This window comes from Tachypleus tridentatus, chromosome 12, assembly GCF_004210375.1.
Source record: "Tachypleus tridentatus isolate NWPU-2018 chromosome 12, ASM421037v1, whole genome shotgun sequence".
Taxonomy (NCBI): domain Eukaryota; kingdom Metazoa; phylum Arthropoda; class Merostomata; order Xiphosura; family Limulidae; genus Tachypleus; species Tachypleus tridentatus.
In genome coordinates, this window is record NC_134836.1 from 61,081,555 (window position 1) to 61,108,922 (window position 27,368).

A 27,368-nucleotide genomic window follows, 5' to 3' on the forward strand; every position below is an offset into this window, starting at 1 on the left:
GATAGGCAGTTCATGGATAGAAAACTGAGTGATCGATTCTATCTCAATGAGTTGTTCTACTTCGGTCTGGGATGATTGTGTCTTCTTGCTGAATGTGATGATATCTGCAGCGGTTGATACGTCTGTAGTCTTAATGAACGTGGGTTTAGTCGGGCATGAAGCTGTCTTCTTAGGTTTGGGTTGCTGCTGAGGGGTAACGTCAATGTTGGTTGGTGTATCCTGGTCTTTCTTCTTAGCATTAATTAAAGTATTGCTGCTTGCAACAGAGATAATTGGCATTCATAAAGATGAAAAGCTTACTAGACGAGGGGTACTCTGATTAACAGACTTGACATTTTGAAGGTTAGTTGCTCGACGTCGGGGGGCATTCGGCACTAAAATGAAAATATTGTAGGGTAAATCCATGGTTAAATATAAAATCAGCTTCTTGTTTATGCTCGGTTATGACTTTAACATAGTTGGTAATTCTGTGAGCTGTATGAAGTTTTGTGGAGGTTGTTGTTTCCAGAGAATGTTGCATTTCAGCAGGAGTTATAGACAAATTGATAAATATCAAATATAGGCAACTGTGCTTTTGGTAGGAGAGCACTGAACGTTGATATCTGCTTTCCAAGGTTTACGTAGTTAATCATGGCCCTGGAGTGTTGAAAGCTGCAGAAAAATACCTCCTCGGCAAAGGATTCTAGTTTTTCTGGGGTCAACAGATGTCAGGTTTACACTGCTTGATGAAGGCAATAATTTGATGAGGGGAGAAATCCAACGGTAATACGTCAAGAATTACCAGGAGTACTGATGATCTTGGCATCGAAGGAAGCTTGTGTGAGGAAGGCAACATGGCAGATACGAATTTTCACGTCTGAACACTTCAGAGGCTAGTCATGGAATAGACTGGAGAGAAACAAAAGATTGCTCTCCAGATGAACATTCTCCTTGGTTATATATGTTGTCCTGAGACATGTGAATAACTTTTGGCATTAATCTTTGTGGATTCTCACCTGTTAAAATAAACCATGCTTGGTTTAATCCTTGTTACAAAGTTATTTTTCTGAATGGTCCTAATACCCCACGTTGATCCTTATTTCTTCCGTTTTCAATTCCATTATGCTCAAAGTAAATCCCACTGTGAAAAATTCAAAATTTGTAGTCTGAATAAATATTTATGACTTGAGTGTATGAATGTGCTGTCACATACCCTTCACAACTGTATCAGCTGTGGTTGTTACACAATTTGAGGATGTGCATATTCAGAATTGCTGTGACATAACACACAACCATTTGCAGAACTGAATGTTAAAGCTGTATCTCAGAACAGCTGGTATGGGTATTAACTCTACAGATAAGAGAACAACGTTTAGACATTCCTTCAGGTTAAGAAGATGACCTAGGAAGGTCAAAACGTTGTTCTCTCCATATCAATAGTGTTAATACTCATACCAGCCATTCTGAGATACATTTTTATTTCAAGTTTCCCGTCATCAAGCAATACAATTTCATCTACACAAACGAAAAAAAGGAGAAACCCAGACTTGTGCTGAAAGAAAACGTCAGCGATAATGTGTTTTATTTCACTTGTATTTTATTTACAATATAATACAATTTTAATTACTACATGTATGCTTCAGGACATTTTTTCCAAACAAAATTTACAAAAGAATACTACTGAATCATTCGTTACTTTACAAACGTTTCTGTCACTTTTCAGAACTTTTGTAGAACACAGTAATTCATAATATAGGTAGAAAAACTTAAGTACAGTTAAATCATGTTCTTTACAATAAACTTGTTTTTGTCTAAGTCAATGATAAATTAGTCTAACACACCAACAATTATCTTTATCAAACCATAACAGTAAGAAATTTATGATGTGTATTTAATCTAATACATCTTTAAAAAACACTTGATCTTGTTTTAATGGCATTACATTCTCTGTAATATCTGTTAAAATTGAAAAACAAAATTTAAATGCTTTCATTTCCAACAACTGTAACTCAACACTTATGAAACCGAAAAGAAAAGTATAGTTCAGAATTCAGTACTAGCTGATAAATCTCAACATGCCACAAAGAATGAATCCTCTGAGAGAAAGCTTTATAAATGTTACAAAAGATTTGACTACTTCTTATAAACAGATGATTGTAACTTGTACTCCTTTTCAGAACGGCCATCTTTCTCTTTAATTTTATGACCCTTTTTCTTTTTATGTTTTTTATGCTTTTTGTGTTTTTTATGTTTTGCTTTCTTATGCTTAGATCTTTGATCTGAATCAATACTTCCACTTCTTGTATGCTTTCGTCCACTTGTTGTATCTGATGAATCACTGCCACTAGGACTGCTGGTTTGCTCTCGTTTCCTTAGAAATGCTTCATTTTTCTCTGTATCTTGAGTTAAGCCTCGTTCTACTTCTTCCTTCTCTTTTTTTGGGCGTTTTGATGGACTTGTTTCTTCTGGTGGAATGGTATGTTTACGCGAGTTTTCGGGAGTTCTTGTAGGTGTGTTTGTCTCTGGACCAGATTGTTCTGAGTCACTTGTTTCATCATAATTTGGTTCAAAATGAGATTCATCTTGAGTAGAATCTCTATGACTGGACTGCGATGATAATAAAAATTTGCAAGGGTTGCTTTGCTGGTTACTGCTCTGCAAGTCTTGAGTGTCTGAGCTCTTTTGCCCAGCTGATTCTTTGTTTACAATACTGCCTACAAAACTAGTATCTTTTCTGTTTTCTTCTAAATGTTTTGGTTTATCATTCTTTCTAGAATCACTTCTGGACTTTTGCACAGTATCATTGTCAATGCCTTTTCTATTACTTTCTGTTTCTATTTTGTCATCTTTTTTCTTTATTAACCCACCAGTGTTGGGACTTTGACTTCGTGTTCTTCCATGCTGAGACTTCTCCCTCCTTCCTTCACTGAGAGATATCTCCGTTCTCTTAGGATATGTTTTTTCTCCACTCCTAGATGAATGTTGTTCATGATCTTTCTTCTCTCGTCTGTATTCAGCCTGATCTGAGACCGAGTTTCTTCCATGTCTTCCTTCTTCATTTCTGCTTACAGCTTTCCCTCTGTCTTCTTCATTATAATGTCTTTTCTCATATCTTTCTATTTCTCCTCTATCTCGGCGATACACAAAACTTCGATCATCTTGTCTTGATTCACGATCATGTTTGGACTCTGAGCCACCAGAAAGATTTCTGTTCCTTTCCTTGTTATGATTTCCCCTGATCATTTCGTTTTCTAGAAACTCCCCTTCTAGGACGATCAGGTGTGTCTCTCCTGGATTGGTGCTCCCTTTCAATTCTTGTATCTCTGCTTCTGATACTGGACTCTGATCTTAATTTCTCCAACTTTTGTTCTTGTTGTTTCTCCATTTTTTGTTTCTTGTATCCTTCAGAATCTGAACTGACATCTTTTGAGAACCTAGATCTGTCTAATCTTACTTTTCTAGTAGAATTTCTGTTACTATCTGTAAACCTGCTTCTGTTATCTCTCTCTTGCTGAGAGCCTACCTTTTCTGCTCGTGGTCGAGAATATTCCTGATCTTTCCTTGGTAATTTAGAATGTTCTTTTTCAGGTTCTTTTTTGGCATCTATTACCAATTTTGAAGAATTCACACTGAAAAGTGGTGCTTTACGGGGCTTGTGAAGAATCACCTTTTCTGCTCTCTGAATCACGTCTGATGGAAGAGCATTTTTTTTCTCTTGTGAATGAATTTTTTCTTGTTTTTGTGATGCTTTATCTTCTTCATCTTCCACATCTTCACGCTCCCACTTGGATATTTCAGGTAATTCAACCTGAAGACTAGGTTCCAGTTCTTCATAGGGTTCTTCCTCACCTAGCACATCATCTTGAGGTTCAGACTTTTCAATAACTGGAAAACTCTCTTGATTCATATCGGTTTCCACATCATCTACACAAGTTGTTTCAGTTTCTGTAATTTCGTCACCTTCTATTTTAGGTTCCTCTATTTCCTCAGCTGCCACTTCTTCAGGGACAACAGCTGTAGCTTTAAAAGTTTTTGACGTTGAATGACTAGTAGTCTGTTCACTTGTGGTTGAATCTGCTTCCTGAGCAGTTGCTTCTACTGCTTCAATGGGTTCTAAGACTTCAGATCCAGTTACTGCAACCACTTCTACTGGCAGTTGTTTAGTCTTGGACTTGGTCTTTTTCTTCTTAGACTTCAAAGGTTTTTCAGATTCACTTCCAGTTGCAGGATTATTTTCATTGGGTGCTTTTTTGGACTTCTTCTTGGAATGACCTTCACCTTCTTTGGTTTTCTTGTGCTTGTGTTTTTTCTCTTTTAATGCAGGCTCAGGTGCATCCTGACTATTTTTCTCAGGGCCAGCTTTTTTAGCTACTTGAGATTTCTCCGTTTCTGATTTTACAATTACACTAGTTTGGCCATCAGACTGTTTTATTTTTCTGCAGACTGTCTTTTTCGCTCCTTACTGTGATGATGATGTCTTTTATGTTTAGCCTTTTCATCTTCTTCCTGTTTAACATTTCTTTCTGGTTCTTTAACTTTCTGTTCTTGCTGCTTAGGAATATGCTGCACTGGAAGGCTGATGGGCTTAGATATAACCTGAATCTGTCTACGTAGTCGATGTGGTCCTCTGATACGATCGCCGTCCTGTGGCCATCCTCGATGATGGAAGTGTTGTTCAAGCCTTGGTATTGGTTGGCCAAACCTAGGATTGTAACGAACATCTGGATGCTCAAACACAGGGGGATTATATGAGCCAGGAAAACTTTCATATCCATAAGGCTCATGATAATAATGAGGTCTGTCAACAGAATATTGTTCAAATGGATTTAAGGGCTGACCAGGAGGAGTTGGATGTGGAGGGGGTGGAGGTGGTGGATACTGACGATACTGACCACCATAATAACCTGAGCTGGAGAAGTCTTGTCTTCTGTGGTAAGGTGATCGCCTTCTGGGAAAATTAGAATGTCTAGGAGAATGAGAAAGTGCACGAGTGTAATGTCGAGGAGATCTGTGTCCCCTGTTCCTGGATCTAGATCGAGACCGAGAATGATAACTAGGACTTCTTGATCTATGTTTTGGAGACCTAGAGTATGATGACCTAGACCTGGATCTAGGGGTGCTGGACCTTGAGCGAGTGTAAGATCTACTTCTCGATCGGCTGCTGAACGAGTGTGTCCGAGATCTATGTCTTGAGCGTGATGAAATGGACCGTGATCTTGAACGAGACTTTGACCAAGATCTGGAGCTACTTCGAGAACGGAAGACCTTGAGCGTGACCTGGACAATGATCTTTTTCTCCTGTACTGAGACCTATGTTCTAACAGCTGTCTAGCAAAAGTATCCATCTGGTCAGCAGTTGTTCTGCTACAAAAAAAAAGTAAAAAAAATAACTTTTTTTAATGATTCCATTTAGCTAAAAACAAGTAACTGAATGTAACAAAAAATATCGATGTAATTTCCAATTTCACAAAAACTTATACTCCACTGCCTGGTACATGTATATAAAAAATATATAAACAATCCCATTCATAATTAAAATAAACTAGGTAGTAGCTTTACCAAAGCCTACACCACATTATTCCTATTTACCTTACTATTTGCAGTACATTGACTGTACAAACCTTCCAATATATATATTTTATTCTGTATTTTCTACTTCATTCTATACTTGGAAGATCAGTCACCTTCCCACAACTGTCTGTAGACAGTGAAGGGTGATGTAGATGTGGGAGGACATCGTGGGCTTGAGCACCCACATCTCACTCTCCTAATTTCAATTTCTAATTCTATCTCTATTGCTATCCTTTATTTCTAATGTGAGACTGGTGAATAGAGGTCAAAACTGACTGACGGTGTATCCCCACTGCAGTCACCTCCAAGGATACATTTTATAATTCCACATAGTTTGTACCCTGGGATTGTTTCAGTTGATGCAGCTTTTTTGTTTAATTTGTTTATGAGTTAATATAACAAATTATGTAATTAGTCAGAGGTTTGGATTTGCTGTTTTTAATGTAGTCCTTCTTTACGATTCCACTTATTAACTTCATTAAAATGTAATTATTTTCACTAAGTTATATATGTATATATTCATTGCAGCTAGGAGAATTAATCAATATAACTGATTATACCTAGAAGTGAGTACATCTATCACAAACTATTTAACTAATCAAAATTACAATTAAATGCAACGTCACAAAAATAATAAATGAAATTAATGCTTCTGATTATTCAAATAACTGATTAATTAATTAGTTAAATGGACTGTCATGAAAATAGCCAAATAACTGAAACTCAAGTTTCCAGTTATTCCAACTGTTCAAGTAACTGAAATACTGTCACCAAATTTGTTTGCTCCATTATACTTTTATGATGAACCTTCAAAGGCTATCTAACACTGAAACCAATTTTCAGCTAGTGACCAGAAGGAAAACAACTGGCCACTAGTACCCTCCACCACTAGTTGTTTTATTTATTTTTGAGCTACAGATTACATGAAAATCAACTGACTGTTTGTTTTTGTTGTTAACTAGAGGAAAAATGATTGGAAGCAATTTCCCACCAACTTTCTTGTCATTGTTTGTGCAGATATTTGTTTGAAGAAACTGTGCTACTTGATTATACCTTTAACCACATGGTACCCCTTTAAAGACATTCTTGTACAAGTCACTGTGTTACATAGAGAATTTAATTAAACACCTTTACTATCAATTTACGTGAATTAAGTTAATGTTATGATTCAAAGTTCTATGTTTTCTACGTTTTCAGTCTTTTATTTCAAACAGTGGCATACTTAAGGTTATGTGGGCTCAGGGATAATCATTTTGTGGGCTACATCCAGTGTAATTTTATGTAGAACAAAATTATCAAGAGATCCCAGTTAAGACCATGAACCCTAAAGTTGAGCCCCCTCTAGCACCTACCTAAATATGCCACTGATTTCAAAAGAAACCTTTAATAAGGAACTAGTCAAATCTTCAAATGTACTGTCAAATTATCAAGAGGTCCCAGTTAAGACCATGAACCCTAAAGTTGAGCCCCCTCTAGCACCTACCTAAATATGCCACTGATTTCAAAAGAAACCTTTAATAAGGAACTAATCAAATCTTCAAATGTACTGTCAAATTATCAAGAGGTCCCAGTTAAGACCATGAACCCTAAAGTTGAGCCCCCTCTAGCACCTACCTAAATATACCACTGATTTCAAAAGAAACCTTTAATAAGGAACTAATCAAATCTTCAAATGTACTGTCACTTGACCAACAAGCTGTAAAACTCTTTACTTTGACACTCTGTATCTTCTGTACTGCAATGACAACTGTATAAAGGTACATCTAGGCTAAGATGTTTACAAACCTAGTCATCAGAAAGAGCACACCTTACACTATAATCTAACAACATTTAAAACTTGTGTGTGTCATCACGAAATACACGACTATAGTGATATTGGCTGCTTGATTGATTATAACATGGTTGTTTCGTACCTAATTATATTATAGTTAGAGATGCAGTTTAATTGGTCTTACTATTATATTTTATTTAATTATGTATTAGTGATGTTTTAAATACAAAAGATTTAAATATTCTTAAATATGCATCATACTTTACACAAGTTCTCAAGGGTTATGATATTATGCAGTGAATGAAAAATTTTACCTAAAGGTTACACATGTTTTATAGAGATATGAAAACATGCCTTAAGGGCTTGTGGCAAGATGAATAATAAATGATAAAAATTAAAATAACACATTAAAAACAGACTAGGTGTGAAAAGGAAAAACCTGAAATTATACATTTAACAAAAAAATTAGATATTCTACAAAAAATTAAAATGCATAATTTGTTTCTATTTTTAATTATTTAACCGTATATCGGTGATTGTGGCTAGAGTTACTGATATGGTAGAGAAAATTAAAAAATAAAATAAACATTTACATGTAAAAAACAATATATTCATTTAGAAAGTTCTAGAAGTTATGCAAATGAAATATGAAAACTATAAGATGAAGAAAAATATTTTATACTTAAAATAAAAAAATTATCTTGTAGTCAACACTATTCAACAATTTCAGTAGAAATCACAGTTTTATTAAGGATTCACTTAAACTAATGTTGTTCTTTGTGAACAAAATACTTGTAAATTTTAACAAGATCTTATGAAATTTTAAATGTAATGTCATGAATATAAATGAATGTCTCTTATTTAACTGATTAGCAAATACCACTAATTGTCCACCTCTAATTAGTCATATAAATTCTTCTCTTATCGAAAAAATTGTAAGCACACTTAATAACTACATGTAAATGATATTTAGGAAACATAAAATTACATGTTACCTTACTCTATTACCTATAACATAAAACTTTATAAGTAACACACAGACAACCCTCTACATTTGTATGTGTTTGAATATGAAAGTTTCCACTAAAGAAATATTAAACTTCTGGCGTGTCACCTCAAGAGTCAAACTAAATTTTACTACATAATCTGAAAAACTGTCCAACAGTTCACCAAGATCATTATCTCGTATAATTCTTTTATTTATAATTTAAGTCAATAGTATATTTGATTAGTGTAAGCTTTTTTTCTCAGATAGTAGCTACATCTGGTGTTTTAAAAAATTACTGTCCCTTCCTTCAGACGATAAAGATTAATTTTTGCACATAATGTGATGTTTGGTGTGTGTTTCATTTCTCTGTTAACGTGACTGTTGAAATAAAAATCCTGACCTTTTAAACCTTGTCTGTTTGGTTTTAGTTTCTTTGCTCCTAACATAAATTGAATTTCTACTTCAAATATATTTTTATATTCTTTTTTTCTTTACTTTTGCCATGTTTTGATTTCATTTTCAACTGTGAACACTTAAAAAAAAAATTAGAAAACAACTTTAATGTTTTCACACCTTCCACTGTCGTATCTTTTTCCTTTTAGTTTATGTCATGTTACACTGGTTTTTCTAACTGCATCATTTTACACTACTAGTGAATGTGCTCTGTATCTATTTTCTTATCTATATGATATCATAAAACTTTTACGGCAACTAAAAAAGCAAGTACATCACAATTCCCCTACCTATCTTGTCCATAAGGTTTTTCTGCAGGTTGATATCCTAATGGAGGGATAGGGTGAGCAATCTGCCCCACACCAGGAGGAGGAGGTTGTGGTGGGGGATATGGGGCATGGCGAAGGGGTGATGAACCTACATAAAGGAGAATAAAAACATTAATGAAATATTTATACTACATAGACACAATTATAAATTATTTAGCTACTGTTTTTGTGAAATATTTAGTACACAAATGTTATATAATTTTTGTAATTGAGTGCAGAAAACCTCCACATTATTAAGTCATATTTTTAAAACAAAAATCTTTAATTTAGTGTTATAAATTTAAAACATCATCCAGAATCCATAGCAATAACTATGTAAAAATTAAAGCTAGAATAACTGTTTTCTCATGTGAAAAAAAAATGACAGCAAATCTTTTGTACTTTGCTGCTGGATTTATATATAACATCTGTCTTTCATACACACATTTTTTTTAAAATTATTTTTCTTCTGTTTTCATCATAAAACTGAAGGGTGGCCAAATAGATTTGTGACTTACTTCTTATAATATGCATTTTGTTATATACATATAAACCACTATTTAAATACCGTAGAAAAAACTTTTAAAGATCCAATTTCCTGTCTTATTAATGGGTAACACTCACAGGATAAAAATTGTTCATTTTTTTATCAAATCCAATTTTATAGTGCATATAAGATAATTTAAGACAACCCTGTACTCTGAAGTTTAGACTTTCCTTGTGTGTAATTTGAGCTTAACATAAAACTTATAACAAAAAACAATTTTGATTTGTGACCTAAATATCCTTTTGTTTTGATAAAGTGTCTGTGACATTTGTAGAAAGTTTTTAAGTTGAAATTTATAACAGACTATCAAATGAAACCAATGAAATTAATGATAAATTCTACAATAATATTACGATTTCAGCTGTTATTGAGGTAAGGGAAAGTTTTTAATTTCAGGTGTGTATGTGTATATACACACCTGAAATATTAAAGTTAACACATAAGAAAGTTTATATTTTCAGAAACCTACTGAGAACTATTATAGAATTATATTTCCTACTTCCAACATAGAAATGATTAAGAAGGTGGATATTCAGAACAAAGGATCAGTGCTCAATTAGGTTTGATATTTGACTAAATATGAAGATTAGGGCTAGTAAGATTTTGGTTACAAATATGAAAAAAGGGTAAACTTCAGAAGTGTGTGAACAGTGTAAATGAACTGATACCAATCAACTGTGGAAAATTCTGAAGTTCCAGATGGATAGAAGTTGGCAAGTGTTATTTTTCTTTTCAAAAGAGGTGATGAACATATTCTGAGTAAGTTAGGCCTCTTATATTTCTATCAGTAATTGGATATGATTTAAAGCTCTTATAAAAGATTACTTGCAATGTCATGTAAGAAAGTTGAAAATGTTATTGTGTTCTGAAGTTTTCTGAAGATGTTACTGCTTATGCAAAGAAAATTCAGGGTGTGGACTTAGTTTACCTGGATTTTCCTTAGAACTCAGTATTAGAATCATTTTTCAATTTACATCAGTGACATGGAAAAAGAATGGATAATGGTTTGGTTTTTGAATTTTGTGCAAAGCTACACAAAGGCTATTTGTGCTAGCCGTCCCTAATTTAGCAGTGTAAGACTAGAGGGAAGGCAGCTAGTCATCACCACCCACTGCCAACTCTTGGGCTACTCTTTTACCAACAAATAATGAAATTGACTGTCACATTATAATGCCCCCATGGTTGAAAGGGTGAGCATGTTTGGTGTGATGGGAATTCGAACCCACAACCCCTGGATTACTAGTCGAGTGGAACACATTATTGTACTACCCACATGGTAACAGAGGAAAATGTGAAAATATCAGCCACATACATACTCAACATAACTCTGTGTTCGGCCTACGCTAGAAATGAACTTGGTATAGTGTGACGTATTTCAAATCTAGACACTCTCAAATGAAATGAATTGTAGATAAGTTGTTTTCATACCAGGTGGAGGAGGTTGTCCAGGATATGTGGGTGGAGAGAGACCAGCCACTGCTGGAGCTGATGGTGGTAATGATGGACGGGCAAGAGCTGGATAGTTGGCAGAAACTTGGTAATTTAATGGTGGTCCACTAGTAATTGAAACATATGGTGGGTGTGTTCTTCCATACCCAGAAGGAGCAGAACTACAAAAAAATACTTTAATCAGTTTTTACAGTCATATACTAATAACCATCCAACAAAAGTCTTAAAAATCTTGGTATTACAGTAATAATATCAACTGTAAATTAAATGAGAGACTTTAGACACATACCTTACAACATGTTGAGGAAGTGGCCCTCTGTGTATTAATGGAGGTCGTCGATCTAGGGAAGGACCTAAATAAATGTATCAAAAAGTAAGAAAATATAGTATAGAGATAATGAAAGTTACATATCTAAACCACATTATCTAAAATGAATCAATTTATAGTGCACAGTTACTTTACTTTATATTATTTTATGATTAAAAAATCAAATCACTGTACAACAGGACAGTAATCATCACTAATTATGCAGTAATCATAGATAAGTCAGTTTGTTATAAAATGTATGGATTCCTATCACCTTACTGATTTTAATCACAAAGAACACAAAAACATTTCTACATAATAAAAAGATATGAAAAAATCAAGGATCACTTACCATGACTGGGTGGTACTGGTCTTGCCTGTGGAGGTGGAGATGTTCTAAAACTATCTCTTGTGATACCCTAAAACAAAAAAAATCATGAAAACGTTATTTGTTTTACTATTAACTAAAAAAAAAACAGTAAACAACATCACAGTACCTTGAATATGAAACAGAAATCTTTATGTATTTTCTCAACAGCTGAAGTAATTATTCAACATAGTTATGAATTCTGATTATCATGTTAACTCACCATACTTGGGTAATTGTATGACAGGCGATACTAAGTACATTTTGAGGTTTAACCAAGTTTTCGTTATGCATGTAAAAGATCTAATTTGATGCAAAAATTAAACACCACGTTTTAGAATGTAAGAAGTCTCAAGCAAATGTGACTAACTTCATACAGACAAAAGAAACTGCATCATATATGTAAAGAAAATGTGAAATTTGGAGTAATAAAAACCAATGTTACTTGTAGAAGAGGTTTAATGTAACAAAACTGGTTTTAATACATGTAATAGAAATCAAACTCCAAAATACACACTTACACTCAGCATGTAGCGTGGCCCACGTGTAGTGATAGTTACTATAGTATTTCCTGTTCCTTTATCTTCATCGTGATGAACAGCTTGAAGCATCTCCTGACCTGGAGGTTCTGGCTCTAAAGGGGGTTCATCAGCTAGTGGTGTCCCTGGTCGGTCGTCTTCAAGTTGTCTGCAAAAAGGAAAAAAAACTTTTCTTACTCTGTTCCAGCTTTAAGAAAACCTTTGAACAGTAATACAATTGGTTAGGTAATTACACACAAACATCATGTAATATTTATAGCACTGTCAAAGAAACTCCAACTGAAGGATAAATCATGTTTGTGCAACCATACTAAAACACTTGTTTCCTTAAATAAAGGTGCTGAAAGTCTATACTACACAAATACTGAACAATAAAAATATTATTCAACTTATTAAAAGAAATATCTTAGTGTCTGGGAACTCAAGAGAGATAAATACCAATGCTAAACTTTGTCTTTTAAGACATATAAACAACCACAGTCATTGTCAACATAGTTCTTTAGAAAACAAAATCATGTAGCCACAACCATTAAAATTACTCTGCCTACTGTTTCTGTTTTTTTAAGTTACAATGAAGATGTAGCAATATTTAATTTTCAAAAGCTTATATATTTTCCTACTGAAAAAGCACATTCTAGTTGTAAACTTGTTTACATCACTGAAACAAATAAAGCCTTTTGTCAAAGACTGTTACACAAGCAGTATTTGCTAATCAAATAATTGATAGCCCTGATAGCTGATTACAGTCAATCAACTGGTGGTATTTCTCAAACTTTAGAAGGTATAAGTGAAAAGAAAAATGTAGGAGATGCTGCCAGATAACTGCTTTCCTCTTATCAGCAGTTCAAAGTCAGTAACGGTGGTAGATAGTCTCATTAGCTTTGTTATAAACTGAAACAAAACCATACATCTCACTAGTTTGAGGTGTAAAACGCTGTACTGGTATTGCTAAAATGTTGATTGAGTGGGCTATTATAATAACGTTGATAATATGTTTTCTATGTTCACAAATTTCTCACTAACATTGCAACCTGTCTCACTGATATATAAAACATTGCCAAGATCTAAAACTATATATCAGATGACAAGTTCAGACACACATGACTTTTTAATTCAAAAATTATTTCCTTCTGCAACATTTTATTGTAAAAGTCAAATTTTCAACTGTGAAAATGACACAGGTAAATGTTTAGAACTTCTGAGAATGAATAATTAATGGCCGAAATATTTTAATGGAGGCAACCAGTAATTTTTCACTTTGAAAGTATAGCAATGTCATTTTTCTAGAAATATCTATAGTCAGATAGATTGAAACTTAGACAAGTATTAAACACTCTCAGCTTTTAACTTGATATCTTTTTCTTCTGATAGTTCAGATTATATTATGATCATATAAAAAACGTTTAAGTTAAATTTTCTCTCTCTCTCTCATACTTCAAAATAGAACTTAATAACTATTAGAGTAGCTTTTTCAACCATTAAAATACATGAAAATTGCTTTCAGATGAGAATTTTTTTCAGATCCCTAGCAGAATACTGCCCTGAACATGCAAAGGGTCCTTAAAAGATGCTCTTTTGTCAAACATAAGAAACACCCTAGCATATTGTGACTAGGAATAAAAAAAAAATTTCATCCCTTCATCCCTAAATTTCTCAACTGGCTCTGTGTAGATGCTCTCTAATGATAGGCAGATTCATAAGCCTGAAATTTGTTATGACAGATGGGCTTTCACTGGTGTAATTTACTTCAAGAACCTCTGATGTTTGTTTCATTTACCTATTCTACACAGCTAACAAAATAGCAAAAGAAACAATAAGATGTACACTGTAATAGTGAAGTTAGAACACTTATGTGCAGACATATTTGTCAGAGTAAGTTAAAGTTTTAAGTAGAATTACTTAAACTAGCAAATCAAGAGAATATCCACCGACAGTCACTAAAATAAACTAAATTTAAGTGTTTCAAAATAAAACTGCATAATAATTTACATTAATGTAGTAACACAGAATGTGAGGTAAAGATTTAATATTCTTAAGAGTTATTTCTAAGATAAAAATTCCCTTTGTGTCTGAAAGTTTCGTATTTGAAGGTAATGTTGGCTTTTGTAGTAACATTTCAAATCAGAGTAACCATAAAATTAATTTCTTATTGTGATACATAATTAATGTTTTTAAGTAGCTAAAAGTGTTGTGTGAATATACCTAAAAAAGTATAAAACCAGATATGACTGACAGATCATGCCTTTAGACTAATCAATACCATTACTGAGAACATTTTAACATTTGATTAGCAGCTTTAAAAATATTATCTGAACATTACCAATTACTTTGTTCAGTGAAAAAGCTGAAAAGTCCTAAAAATTATGAGAACAAACCGAAACATCAGGCTTTCCTAAACAACAGAGTTCTCCAGTTCACCAAACTAATTTTAGTGAAAAACGACAAAACTGCCACAAGAAACAAAACACAGAGCACAAAAAAAACTGACCACATCATCAAAACTTAAATATGAAAATTACTACTTTAAATTACATGTAATCAATAATTCACATTTTAAAATGCAATGTAAATTCAAGTTAAAAATATAATTACATACTGTAATTTTGCAGTAGATGGATCCTGAATTGGGTGAAGTGGATATGATTCCTGCTTCACTTCAGAAGGTCCTTTTCTACCATACAGAGGTTCCTGTCTCAATACAGGAGAGCCCTGTCTAACAAGAGAAGCTTCTTGTCTCATTTGAACTGTGTTTTGGTTCAAGTGAACAAGTTCAGGTTTCAACTGAGGAACTTCTTTTATGTAGAAAGGCTCCTTTGATATTTGAGGAGAATCCTTGTTTACTGCTAAAATTTCTTGTTTCACCTGAACCAGCTCTTTTGTTTGGCCATCGTTTATCACAGATGTTATTTCTAATCGTTTTTCTATTGGTTGCTCATGACTAACTGAAGAATCACAGGTTTTTATTGACAGTTGTCCTAGTGTATGGCTTACAGAAGTGGAAGGTGTGTGATTCTCTCGGTCCTCTTCATGCAGTTGGGAGGCTGAAGAACCAACAGTGCTTACAAATTGGTTTGAAACTGAAGAATCTACAGCAGTGTTTTTCCTTATAGATTGGTCATGGGAAGTTGAAGTACTCACTGCTTTTACTTCTGAATCATGAACTTTTACATCATTGTGAGTGTTTTTCCCAACACTCTGTTCATGTATCGGTGAACTAATCAGTTTTTCCCTGAGAGTTGTTCACGAGCTGGTGAACTTGTGTGTGTTTTCTCCACAGGTTGTTCACGAGATGGTGAGTTTATCATGGTTTTCATTACAGTTTGGTCACTAGGTGGCAAATCCATGCATTTGTTTTTCCCTAAATAATGGTCATGAGCAGGTGAAGCAACCAGTGCTTTTCCCAAAAGTTGGTCATGAGATGGTGAATCCATGCGTGTATTTTTTCCAATTGACTGATCTCGGGCAGGTGAACTGACTGCTGAATTTTTCCCGTGATGCTGTTCACGAGCTGGTGAACCTGTAGGAGTACACTTGGCAGTTTCAGCTAACTGTTGAACTAATTTTTTGACCCTGGTGTAGCCTGTTTCATTTTTGAAATTCATGACAGCTGTACGTAAAAAGCGATTTGGAATAAGGGTGTCAGGAGAGATATTAGTTTCATGGCACATCGGACACTCGTGAGTTTCAGAGTCGAGAAGTGCCTGACGAACACCTGTAAGAATCACACAAGTTTGAGGTTAATATTTTCCCAATCTCTAGAGTAAAATAAACAAATAAGGTTTCCCAAAGAAGTATTTACCTTCCCCATAATATACAATGTTTATAATAGCTTTTATTTACCTTTACACATACAATAAAACCCCACTTAGCACCACCCCACTTTAAACTAGCTGATCCATTATAGAGCTCTTCTCTCCTTGAGAGTTTTTGTTTGTTTTTTTCATGGGAGAGAAAATAAATTATGAAAAGTCCATAATTTTATGAACACTACTTCTTAATACTAATGGTAGTAGTGCACTAAATTTGTATTTAGTAAATGAATGCACCAAAAAACCTAAAATAACAACATGTAAGAAGCAGACAATGTCCTGCAATTATAACAATTTTTCTCATATTTATGGCAACAAAATGTGGACCATTAAAACATCATCCATCATCCATCTACACAATATAATTCTCGTGGGAAAAAACAATTTCTTATAAAATGATCTACAAATCTTTGTACAGAAAATATTATAATATAATACATCATTGATAGATAGAAACATTGCCTGTCTACTGGTTATAACTACCATAGTCATAAACATAAGAGAAAATGACATGTATTGACATATCCTTAAAGACATGATGAGAGAGACAGACATGGTATGAGGAGTCCAATTATCTATTTGACGGTTATGTAACCAAACAAGATTGAAGGCTAATAAAAATTTGCTTTTTTCCAGAAATGACATTATTATAATTACTATTTTATGTTAAATGTACCAGAACCCAAATAAAGCACTTAATATGATTCACAGGTAAAAAGTAATGCCTTCAGTTGCACACAGTCATGTGAAAAAATTTGGACACCCTATGAAAGCCTGTGTATTTTTGTAACATATTTGGATATATAGGTATTTAATCTCAATTTTAACATTACTGAGAGATTATAGGAATATAACTAAACAATTAAAACTGAAGAAAAGAATTTTGAAGATCTTCTGTAAATGTAATTCTACAAAAATGCACATTCTAACTGAGGAAAAAGTTAGGACCACCCTACCCCCTAATAGATAGTGTTACCCCCTTTGGCTGAAATAACTGCAGTGAGACGCTTCTTGTGGCCATCTACCAGTCTCTGACATTGGTCTGAAGAAAGTTTACCCCACTCCTCAATGCAGAATTCTTTCAGCTGTGAGATATTTGAGGAGTTTCTTGCATGCACAGCCCATTTCAAGTCACCCCACAACATCTCAATGAGATTAAGATCTGGGCTTTGACTTGGCCATTCCAGGACTCTCCATTTCTTAGTTTTCAGCCAGTCCTTGGTGGATTTACTGGTATGTTGTGGATCATTGTTGTGTTGCAGGGTCCAGCTCCACTTCAGCTTTAATTTTCTTAAAAATGGACTCACATGATCCTCAAATACCCTCAGATACACAGTAGAATTCATGGCAGATTCTATGATTGTGAGCTGTCCAGGTCCTGCTGCAACAAAGCAGTCCCAAACCATAACACTTCCACCTTCATGCTTCACAGTTGGTATGAGGTTCTTTTCCTGGAATGCTGTATTTGGTTTACACCAAACATGTCCTCTGTTCTGGTGTCCATATAATTCAATTTTAGACTCATATGTCCAAAGAACATTTTTCCAGAAGTCCTGGTCTTTGTCTAAATTCTCTCTGGCAAACTTCAGTCTGACCTTGATGTTTCTCTTAGAGAGCAAAAGTTTCCTCCTTGCACACTTCCCATGCAAGTTAAACTTATACAGTCTCTTTCTGATTGTAGAGGCATGCACTTTCACATCAACAGTAGCCAGAGCCCGCTGTAGGTCCCGTGATGACATGTTAGGGTGTTTGGAGACCTCTTTTAGCATCTTGCGGTCTGTTCTCGGAGTGAACTTAGACGACCAGACCTAGGTATGTTGGCAGTTGTTTTGAAAGTTCTCCACTTGTTGACTATTTTACGGACAGTGGAATGAATGATTTCAAAATATTTTGGAATATTTTTTAAATCCCTTACCAGACTCATAAGCTGCTACAATTTTCTCTCTGAAGGCCTCAGACAGCTCTTTTGCTCTCACCATGGTGCTCACTCTCACTTCAACAGTCAGGAGCACACCAAACTAAATGTCTGAGGTTTAAATAGGGCAAGCCTCATTCACAATGCTGAGTAACCACCTTCTAATCACGTCCACATGGTGCGATACACCTGTGTACGAGTTGAGCCATTTTAAGTTGGTATCAATGTGGGGGTGTCCTAACTTTTTCCTCAGTTAAAATATGCATTTTTGTAGCATTACATTTTATAGAAGATCTTGAAAAGTCTTTTCTTCAGTTTTAATTGTTTAGTTATATTCCTATAATCTCTCAGTATTGTTAAAATTGAGATTAAATATCTATATATCCAAATATGTTACAAAAATACACAGACTTTCATAGGGTGTCCAAATTTTTTCACATGACTGTATCTCCGTGTACGTATTGTTAAAATGACCCTGTTCAGAGTTCTGGTAACACTATACTAAAACTAATGATTAGTTTTAAAACTTTAAGTAATATATAAGCTAACTAAATCTTTAGTTCCAAGCACATTATTTTGTCAGTTTAAAACTTTAAGTAATATATAAGCTAACTAAATCTTTAGTTCCAAGCACATTATTTTGTCAGTTTAAAACTTTAAGTAATATATAAGCTAACTAAATCTTTAGTTCCAAGCACATTATTTTGTCAGTTTAAAACTTTAAGTAATATATAAGCTAACTAAATCTTTAGTTCCAAGCACATTATTTTGTCAGTTTAAAACTTTAAGTAATATATAAGCTAACTAAATCTTTAGTTCCAAGCACATTATTTTGTCAGTTTAAAACTTTAAGTAATATATAAGCTAACTAAATCTTTAGTTCAAGCACATTATTTTGTCAGTTTAAAACTTTAAGTAATATATAAGCTAACTAAATCTTTAGTTCCAAGCACATTATTTTGTCAGTTTAAAACTTTAAGTAATATATAAGCTAACTAAATCTTTAGTTCCAAGCACATTATTTTGTCAGTTTAAAACTTTAAGTAATATATAAGCTAACTAAATCTTTAGTTCAAGAACCAAGCACATTATTTTGTCAGTAGTTACAAACAAGTAAAATACATTCAAGAAACAACATAATAAACAAAGTAACAAATTTCAAAAGATAGTTGAAATTACAATTATTATTGTTAACATAATTCCTGGCACAAATTTCACTGTAAGATAATTATTAACTTATCAATAAAAAAAAACTTTTAATATTCCTTTTATTCCATTATTAACTCAAATTTTCAAACTCTACTACTATTCACTAAAATACATACTCAATAATTAACACAAACTACAACATATTATTTGTACTCGAGCAAGTTCTAAACAAATGACTAGAGGAAAATTGTATTAACACTCATTGTGTAACAATAAGTTCTAAATACACAAATGTTACATTATAACCTGAAAATTATCAAAATATGTATTACCATTTATGTTAATAATGTTTTGTTTTCATTACTTAACATCCCCTTAAATACTTCAAGATTAGAATAAAGGCTGCATTACTGAGCCTTTTACAAATACTCTTGTTATACTGTTCATGATTTTATGTTTAAAATGTTTTGAAGGTCTATACATTTCTTTTTCTCACTATTATAGTTTTATACTGTACAATATAATAAACTTACAGGAAGCTGATGCAAGATGTAAACAAGTTACATTCAAAGAAGCAAGTTCACACATATTAATGACGTTTGACTAAACTATTCTTAATGATGTGTTATGATGCACATATTACATTAACATTCGCAGAAGTTTCTTTGTATATGTATAAATTAAACTGAGTTCAATCTTTTCTCTTTTAAACTTTAAACTTATCATAATTTTTTGTAGCAAATTCAAACATCAACAAACCTTGCTGTTAAACATTAAACATGAAAATTTAATTTCAACAACTTCACCCAAGTTTAATTCTTAAATTCTAAAACAATGCTAACATTCATCACAGAAGCTATTTCCACAGCAGTGAATGAGGACAGCATCCTGAAGAAGGTCTCGACAAATCATACACTGAAGCTCCTCGGGGATCTGAGGTTCTGGATATGGTTCTGGCTGTGGTTCCTTCAGAAATGGTGGCTTCTCCTTTTTTACTTCTTTGTATGCCTGACTACAAAGAAACAGAATAGTTTACCATTAGTTCATTTAGTTTTCATATCTTTAAGTGATTCTACAAATTCATACATAAAAATTACTCTTGGCTACCAAAATATATCGAGAGAATATGTTACCATTATTATCTTCACAAGCATCAAGGTTAGCATAACATCTATGTAATACATATAAACTACTTTCAGTAAGCCTTAATAAAACAATAATGTATACACAACTTACGACAATATCCATGTAATGATATTTGTAAACCATTAGATACATCAGCATCCATAAAACACAAACACAAAACACTGACATTCATACAAACAAGAAGATATATTAAGATACATTGTCCACATTAGAATAACCAAAAACATAACACAACCATCCATATAGTCATCCAGGTACCAGAGTTGTTCACCAGTCTGTCTGGGTAAATTAATTTTTAACATATCACTCACATTAGGATAACCAAAAACATAATACCACCATCCATATAGTCATCCAGGTATCAGAGTTGTTTACCAATCTGTCTAGCTAAATTAAACAAAAGTAACACTTAATTCTCTACTGAGCACAAACAAACAATTCATGTGTGACATCCCAGCACAAACAAACAATTCATGTGCGACATCCCAACACAACTAAGCACAAAAAATTTTTAATTATGTGTAAGCAACAGATGTCTTAAAATAAAAACAAAAAATCCAATAAATAAACTTGACCACAGTGGCATTAGCCACTTTGATTTTCCAATTTATGGTAATACAATAAGCCTTGGTGACAATTAGTAAAAAATACAAATGTTAAAACATGTGCATTATCAACAAAACATAGGAGAGACTAAAGAAGTTTCTGTTGTATAAGTGTAATAACAGTGTCAGTATTGTATTAAAAGTGTCAATAACAGTATCAGTATTGTATTAAAAGTGTCAATAACAGTGTCAGTATAGTATTAAAAGCACTCACTGATCAATAACAGTGTCAGTATTGTATTAAAAGCACTCACTGATCAATGAGGGGAACTGCATATTCTCCAGTGCTGGTCAGCAGTGCTCCTTTGTGTTCTGGACCATCTACTGGAACCATAAAACTCCGGGGTATTCCAGTGCTCCTCTTAACATCCATCTGGAATATATACAACCATGTGTAAAATACAATATTCATATTATATAAATGCTATTTATATGGTATATATCACCGTCCAAATACAGACATCTACAAGTATCGAGAGTGTAACGTTTCACTGGATATACCGTAATACTAATTTAACATCTACGTGCTGTATAAATGGATTAAGAATTTCCAAATGTTATCTACACACCAGGTTACTTCTTATATAGTGTTTCATCATTTTAAAATTAGCAACCAGTTGCTGTGTGGCAATTTATATAATAACCTCAACTTTCTCAGCTGTGAGCTTTCTCAATAAGCTATGTAATGTCAGCAGAAAATCTAGATTAGTGTTTTATTTACCTTAAGATAAGGATTGTTATATATCTATGTACATAACCATAAGAAAACAGAGATATTAAAAGCATTAGATATTCAATATTAGTGATTCAGATACTTTCATTGACTTATTATAATAAATACTCTGATGACTATGTAACTATATTTAATATTACTAGCTGAGGGTACCTGATCACGGAAGCAAAAATTATATAAAGAATAGCGTTACGTTCCCTTTTGTACTTTCTGTTAAATCCCTAATGACTTCACTAGATGCTAATTGTATATCCTGCTTTAAAGAAGGTGACAATTAATGATTTCACTGATAAACATTCTTGTTGGTATATTTTATGTCAAAAGTTTATCACGAAAAGGTGGAGCTGTGAATCATTTCAAGATATTTTCTATTCCCCTTCCTGCCAAAAATCTTAACATCAAATAGCCAGGGTACACTGTTAGACACTTTAGAGTTAACATATAAAAATCATGATAATCGAGCCTACCAACCTAGGGTGTCAGAAGCTAAAGCACACCTTACATAATGGTGCATCTTTAGAGTATAATGTAGGGAAACTTTATCATGATTTTTATATGTTAACATCAAATAACCAGGGTACACTGTTAGACTTTAGAGTTAACATATAAAAATCATGATAATCGAGCCTACCAACCTAGGGTGTCAGAAGCTAAAGCACACCTTACATAATGGTGCATCTTTAGAGTATAATGTAGGGAAACTTTATCATCATAAATGTGGTGAAAGCTTATCTTCTTGATGAAGAATATTAAAACATTCTCACAATATTTTCACTATCAATAAAAACATATTAGTCATCAATTCTGTAAAATTCATCCTTACTTAAACCTTTCACAACTTGAAAGTTTAATACATCAACAAAATACACAATTTTTGTGGATTTAATTACTTATAATACAATGTGCCCTGAACTGTTTGTTGCTAGTTTTGCATTATATTAACTGTGGGTATTAAAATCAGTCTTTGTGAATTTTTGTTAATGTTTTCCACAAATTAATAACTGAAATCTTGCACTATAAAGTAAATTGAACGTTAATCATACAAGAACATCCATTAAATCAATATTACCATCCATAATTGAAAGATCTCAGTCAAAAGTCCTTCTCTGTTTAAAATATCCAATAAGATGCAAAAACCCATGTGTATCACTGCATACATACAAAGTATAACCACATCAATCATAAAACATAATGCATCACTGTTAGAAATCTACCAAATAACTCATTGTTGTTAAAGAAAGTAAGCAAGTATTTACATTATTAGTTGGACAATTTTTTATCCAGTGACCAGGTTTTCCACATCGGTAACATGTGTAATTTGGAGGTAAAGGTCCTGTCATACTCAGACTCTTCACATACCTAATTTTAAAAAAATGAAATTATTGAGATGAATAAAAAAAAACATCCAAACATCATATTAAAACCCATTGAAAATTACAAGAATTCAGCCGTCAAAATAAAAACATACATAGAATAACTCAGTGTACATGAGAAAGCATACAATTATGAACAACTTATTTCATATAGAAGTCGAATATACATATACATGAGGATATATGACATACGATATAACAATAGTAAAAGCACTTATTAACTAATATATGAAAAAGTGCTCACACACACACAAAATGGATTTAAAACCTCTCAAGGTCTATTTCTCTCTTATTATTGCCAATAAGTACATTTATCTTATGCATAAATATCAGATAAAAAAAAAACAGCATAACTCAATGTTTCATGCAAGTAGCAAAACTATGAATGTAGAAGATATTATAAACAAAATCACACAAACTTAATGTGTGACCACTGTTTCTAAAAACAGAATTTCACAATAATAAAAGTACTTTGTGCTAAGTATTTTCACACAAGGTTTCCTTCTTTCATTCTGCAAGTATCTAGTTCAAAAAAGAGTAAGCAGAAACTATCTGTAAATGTTAACTTGGCAACAAGTTTTTCCCAATACTCCATAATGCTCAGCTGTAACGACGTGATGTTAAAGAAACATTTTCTCATTGTTTCAAGATTTCATAATTATATATATTTTTTTAAACCACTGAAATTTTAGGACCAAATGGTGTTGCAAATTAAATGTAAATTTTTAAAATACACATCTAATTACATCACGGAAAATGTTGTTTCTTGTACATTTGTCTTCTTTTACACGTTGTACAGTTATTAACTATCGTTGCTAAACATTAATTAGTGAAAATACTTATCTTCATTTCTACACACACAATTCTACGTGTAATAAACTTGAAAATATTATTATTCATAAACATAAGTTGTTTATTTTCCTCACAGCCTGCAAATGCTTGACCAATAAAATGGACACAGAATAAATCTGATCAAGTTAGTCAGTAATAAATAGTCAGTAAATGCATAGTACAGATGATCCACGTTATTTTCTGGTTACTAATGTACCTATTAAAGCAAGCCTAGTTTTGCAAGTTAAAAATGACTACTTCTCAATGCAACTTATGCTTCACTCAGTAAGAATGATCCACAACAGCATTTCAATTACAACTTGTCTGTTGTACACCTCTATCAATGAGCCTTTCACTTATTATCATAGCTCATAAGATCAGCAGGGCTACAATACAAGTGATTCAAGAAAAGGCTATATATATATATATATATATATAAGCAATCTCACTTTAAATTAAATTATGAACAGTCTTGTTATGATGATGTTGATTAAAATCACTAAATTAATTTGCCCTCCCAAGCAAACTGCTACTGGATATCATTCATGTACAGTTTGAAATATATCATACACAACAAGCATAAACAATTTCTTGTTTCATACTGTGACAATCATGCCACTTTAAATACTCATGTCTATAATAACTCATTCAAGGCAGCTTCAAATGGTAAGTGCAAAGTGTTATATCCTCCCTCTATGGGAATGTAAATAATTGTTATTGTTGTTTAATATCCTCTCTATTCATTCCAAAAATCCCTCATGATATTGAAACTTTACTTCAAATTAAAATCCCAAAACACTTAACTGAAAGATCTTAACAGACTAAATATAGCACAGTTGACACCTATGAAACATATTTACAAGCCTTCCTCGCTAGACAGAAATGGCATTCATGGAAAAGTACTTTTATACTACTATATTTAATCATAACAAAGAAAACGGTACTAGTGTACGAGGAGGTAAGCAGAACTCACTTAGACGGGTCATATTTTATACTAATATATTTAATCATAACAAAGAAAAAGGTACTAGTGTATGAGGAGGTAAGCAGAACTCACTTAGACGAGTCATATTTTATACTAATATATTTAATCATAACAAAGAAAACGGTACTAGTGTATGAGGAGGTAAGCAGAACTCACTTAGATGGGTCATATTTTATACTAATATATTTAATCATAACAAAGAAACGGGTACTAGTGTATGAGGAGGTAAGCAGAACTCACTTAGGCGGGTCATATTTTATACTACTATATTTAATCATAACAAAGAAAACGGTACTAGTGTATGAGGAGGTAAGCAGAACTCACTTAGGCGGGTCATATTTTATACTAATATATTTAATCATAACAAAGAAAAGCGGTACTAGTGTATGAGGAGGTAAGCAGAACTCACTTAGGCGGGTCATATTTTATACTAATATATTTAATCATAACAAAGAAAAGCGGTACTAGTGTATGAGGAGATAAGCAGAACTCACTTAGGCGGGTCATATTTTATACTACTATATTTAATCATAACAAAAAAAGCGGTACTAGTGTATGAGGGAGGTAAGCAGAACTCACTTAGGCGGGTCATATTTTATACTAATATATTTAATCATAACAAAGAAAGCGGTACTAGTGTATGAGGAGGTAAGCAGAACTCACTTAGGCGGGTCATATTTTATACTACTATATTTAATCATAACAAAGCGGTACTAGTGTATGAGGAGGTAAGCAGAACTCACTTAGATGGGTCATATTTTATACTAATATATTTAATCATAACAAAAAAAGCGGTACTAGTGTATGAGGAGGTAAGCAGAACTCACTTAGATGGGTCATATTTTATACTAATATATTTAATCATAACAAAGAAAAGCGGTACTAGTGTATGAGGAGGTAAGCAGAACTCACTTAGATGGGTCATATTTTATACTAATATATTTAATCATAACAAAGAAAAGCGGTACTAGTGTATGAGGAGGTAAGCAGAACTCACTTAGATGGGTCATATTTTATACTAATATATTTAATCATAACAACAAAGCGGTACTAGTGTATGAGGAGGTAAGCAGAACTCACTTAGACGGGTCATATTTTATACTAATATATTTAATCATAACAAAGAAAAGCGGTACTAGTGTATGAGGAGGTAAGCAGAACTCACTTAGATGGGTCATATTTTATACTAATATATTTAATCATAACAAAGAAAAGCGGTACTAGTGTATGAGGAGGTAAGCAGAACTCACTTAGACGGGTCATATTTTATACTACTATATTTAATCATAACAAAGAAAAGCGGTACTAGTGTATGAGGAGGTAAGCAGAACTCACTTAGGCGGGTCATATTTTATACTAATATATTTAATCATAACAAAGAAAAGCGGTACTAGTGTATGAGGAGGTAAGCAGAACTCACTTAGGCGGGTCATATTTTATACTAATATATTTAATCATAACAAAGAAAACGGTACTAGTGTATGAGGAGGTAAGCAGAACTCACTTAGATGGGTCATATTTTATACTAATATATTTAATCATAACAAAGAAAACGGTACTAGTGTATGAGGAGGTAAGCAGAACTCACTTAGATGGGTCATATTTTATACTAATATATTTAATCATAACAAAGAACGGTACTAGTGTATGAGGGAGGTAAGCAGAACTCACTTAGATGGGTCATATTTTATACTAATATATTTAATCATAACAAAGCGGTACTATTGTATGAGGGAGGTAAGCAGAACTCACTTAGGCGGGTCATATTCATGGGCTGACTGTGACATCATAGCTTTATCTTCTCATCTTCACTCGCATTGCATTCACTAGATCGGCCGTCTATTTAGTGAAAAACAAGAGTTCGATTTGCACAACAAAAAAACTATCAAATTAACTACATACTTACTACTGATGACAAAAACTTACATTTGAAGAAAAACAAATCCTTTCAGCTGTTCAATACAAACAGATGTGATACCTAGTTTACAACCATGTAATTATTTGGTAAACAATTCAAAATGTAAAACAGTATTAAGTACCTAGTTTACAACCATGTAATTATTTGGTAAACAATGCAAAATGTAAAACAATATTAAGTACCTAGTTTACAACCATGTAATTATTTGGTAAACAATGCAAAAGCGTAAAACAGTATTAAATTTACCTAGTTTACAACCATGTAATTATTTGGTAAACAATGCAAAATGTAAAACAATATTAAGTACCTAGTTTACAACCATGTAATTATTTGGTAAACAATGCAAAATGTAAAACAGTATTAAGTGGATATGTTTGTCACAACTAAAAAACTAAGGAAGTTAATTTAACCCTTTGGATGCTATAATTGGATTTATCCAATGTGACATTTATGCCTGTTTGGTGTGACAAACAGACTAACCCTGTGATGTAACAAACATTTATCTTCATAGTGTGTAACAATCAAGAGACTTGCACATTCTCGATTTTCCACCTTGGTAATACGTGCATACATCATGAAGCAAAAGCCCAACTAGTAGATTTTGATATTTAAAAAAGACTAAAAC

General features: G+C 32.9%; 3 protein-coding genes across 3 annotated transcripts; all 3 read right to left on the reverse strand.

Moving 5' to 3' along the window:
• Positions 1-1,530: 1,530 nt before the first annotated feature.
• LOC143233395 (uncharacterized) lies at positions 1,531-15,500 on the reverse strand. The gene is made up of 7 exons (XM_076469592.1): positions 14,876-15,500; positions 12,262-12,427; positions 11,726-11,792; positions 11,356-11,419; positions 11,046-11,227; positions 9,053-9,179; positions 1,531-5,343 (listed from the first exon to the last, which is right to left on the reverse strand). Exons 1-7 carry the CDS (start codon positions 15,016-15,018, stop codon positions 4,806-4,808), a joined length of 1,287 nt encoding a protein of 428 aa, XP_076325707.1. The 5' UTR covers positions 15,019-15,500; the 3' UTR covers positions 1,531-4,805.
• LOC143235633 (uncharacterized) lies at positions 3,203-4,763 on the reverse strand. Its single transcript, XM_076473864.1, has 2 exons — positions 4,682-4,763; positions 3,203-4,437 (listed from the first exon to the last, which is right to left on the reverse strand). The coding sequence occupies exons 1-2, from the start codon at positions 4,761-4,763 to the stop codon at positions 3,203-3,205; spliced, it is 1,317 nt and encodes a 438-aa protein (XP_076329979.1).
• Positions 15,498-22,992, reverse strand: LOC143233396 (E3 ubiquitin-protein ligase RBBP6-like). Its single transcript, XM_076469593.1, has 4 exons — positions 22,893-22,992; positions 21,158-21,276; positions 19,995-20,164; positions 15,498-15,991 (listed from the first exon to the last, which is right to left on the reverse strand). The coding sequence occupies exons 1-4, from the start codon at positions 22,974-22,976 to the stop codon at positions 15,498-15,500; spliced, it is 867 nt and encodes a 288-aa protein (XP_076325708.1). The 5' UTR covers positions 22,977-22,992.
• Positions 22,993-27,368: the final 4,376 nt, after the last annotated feature.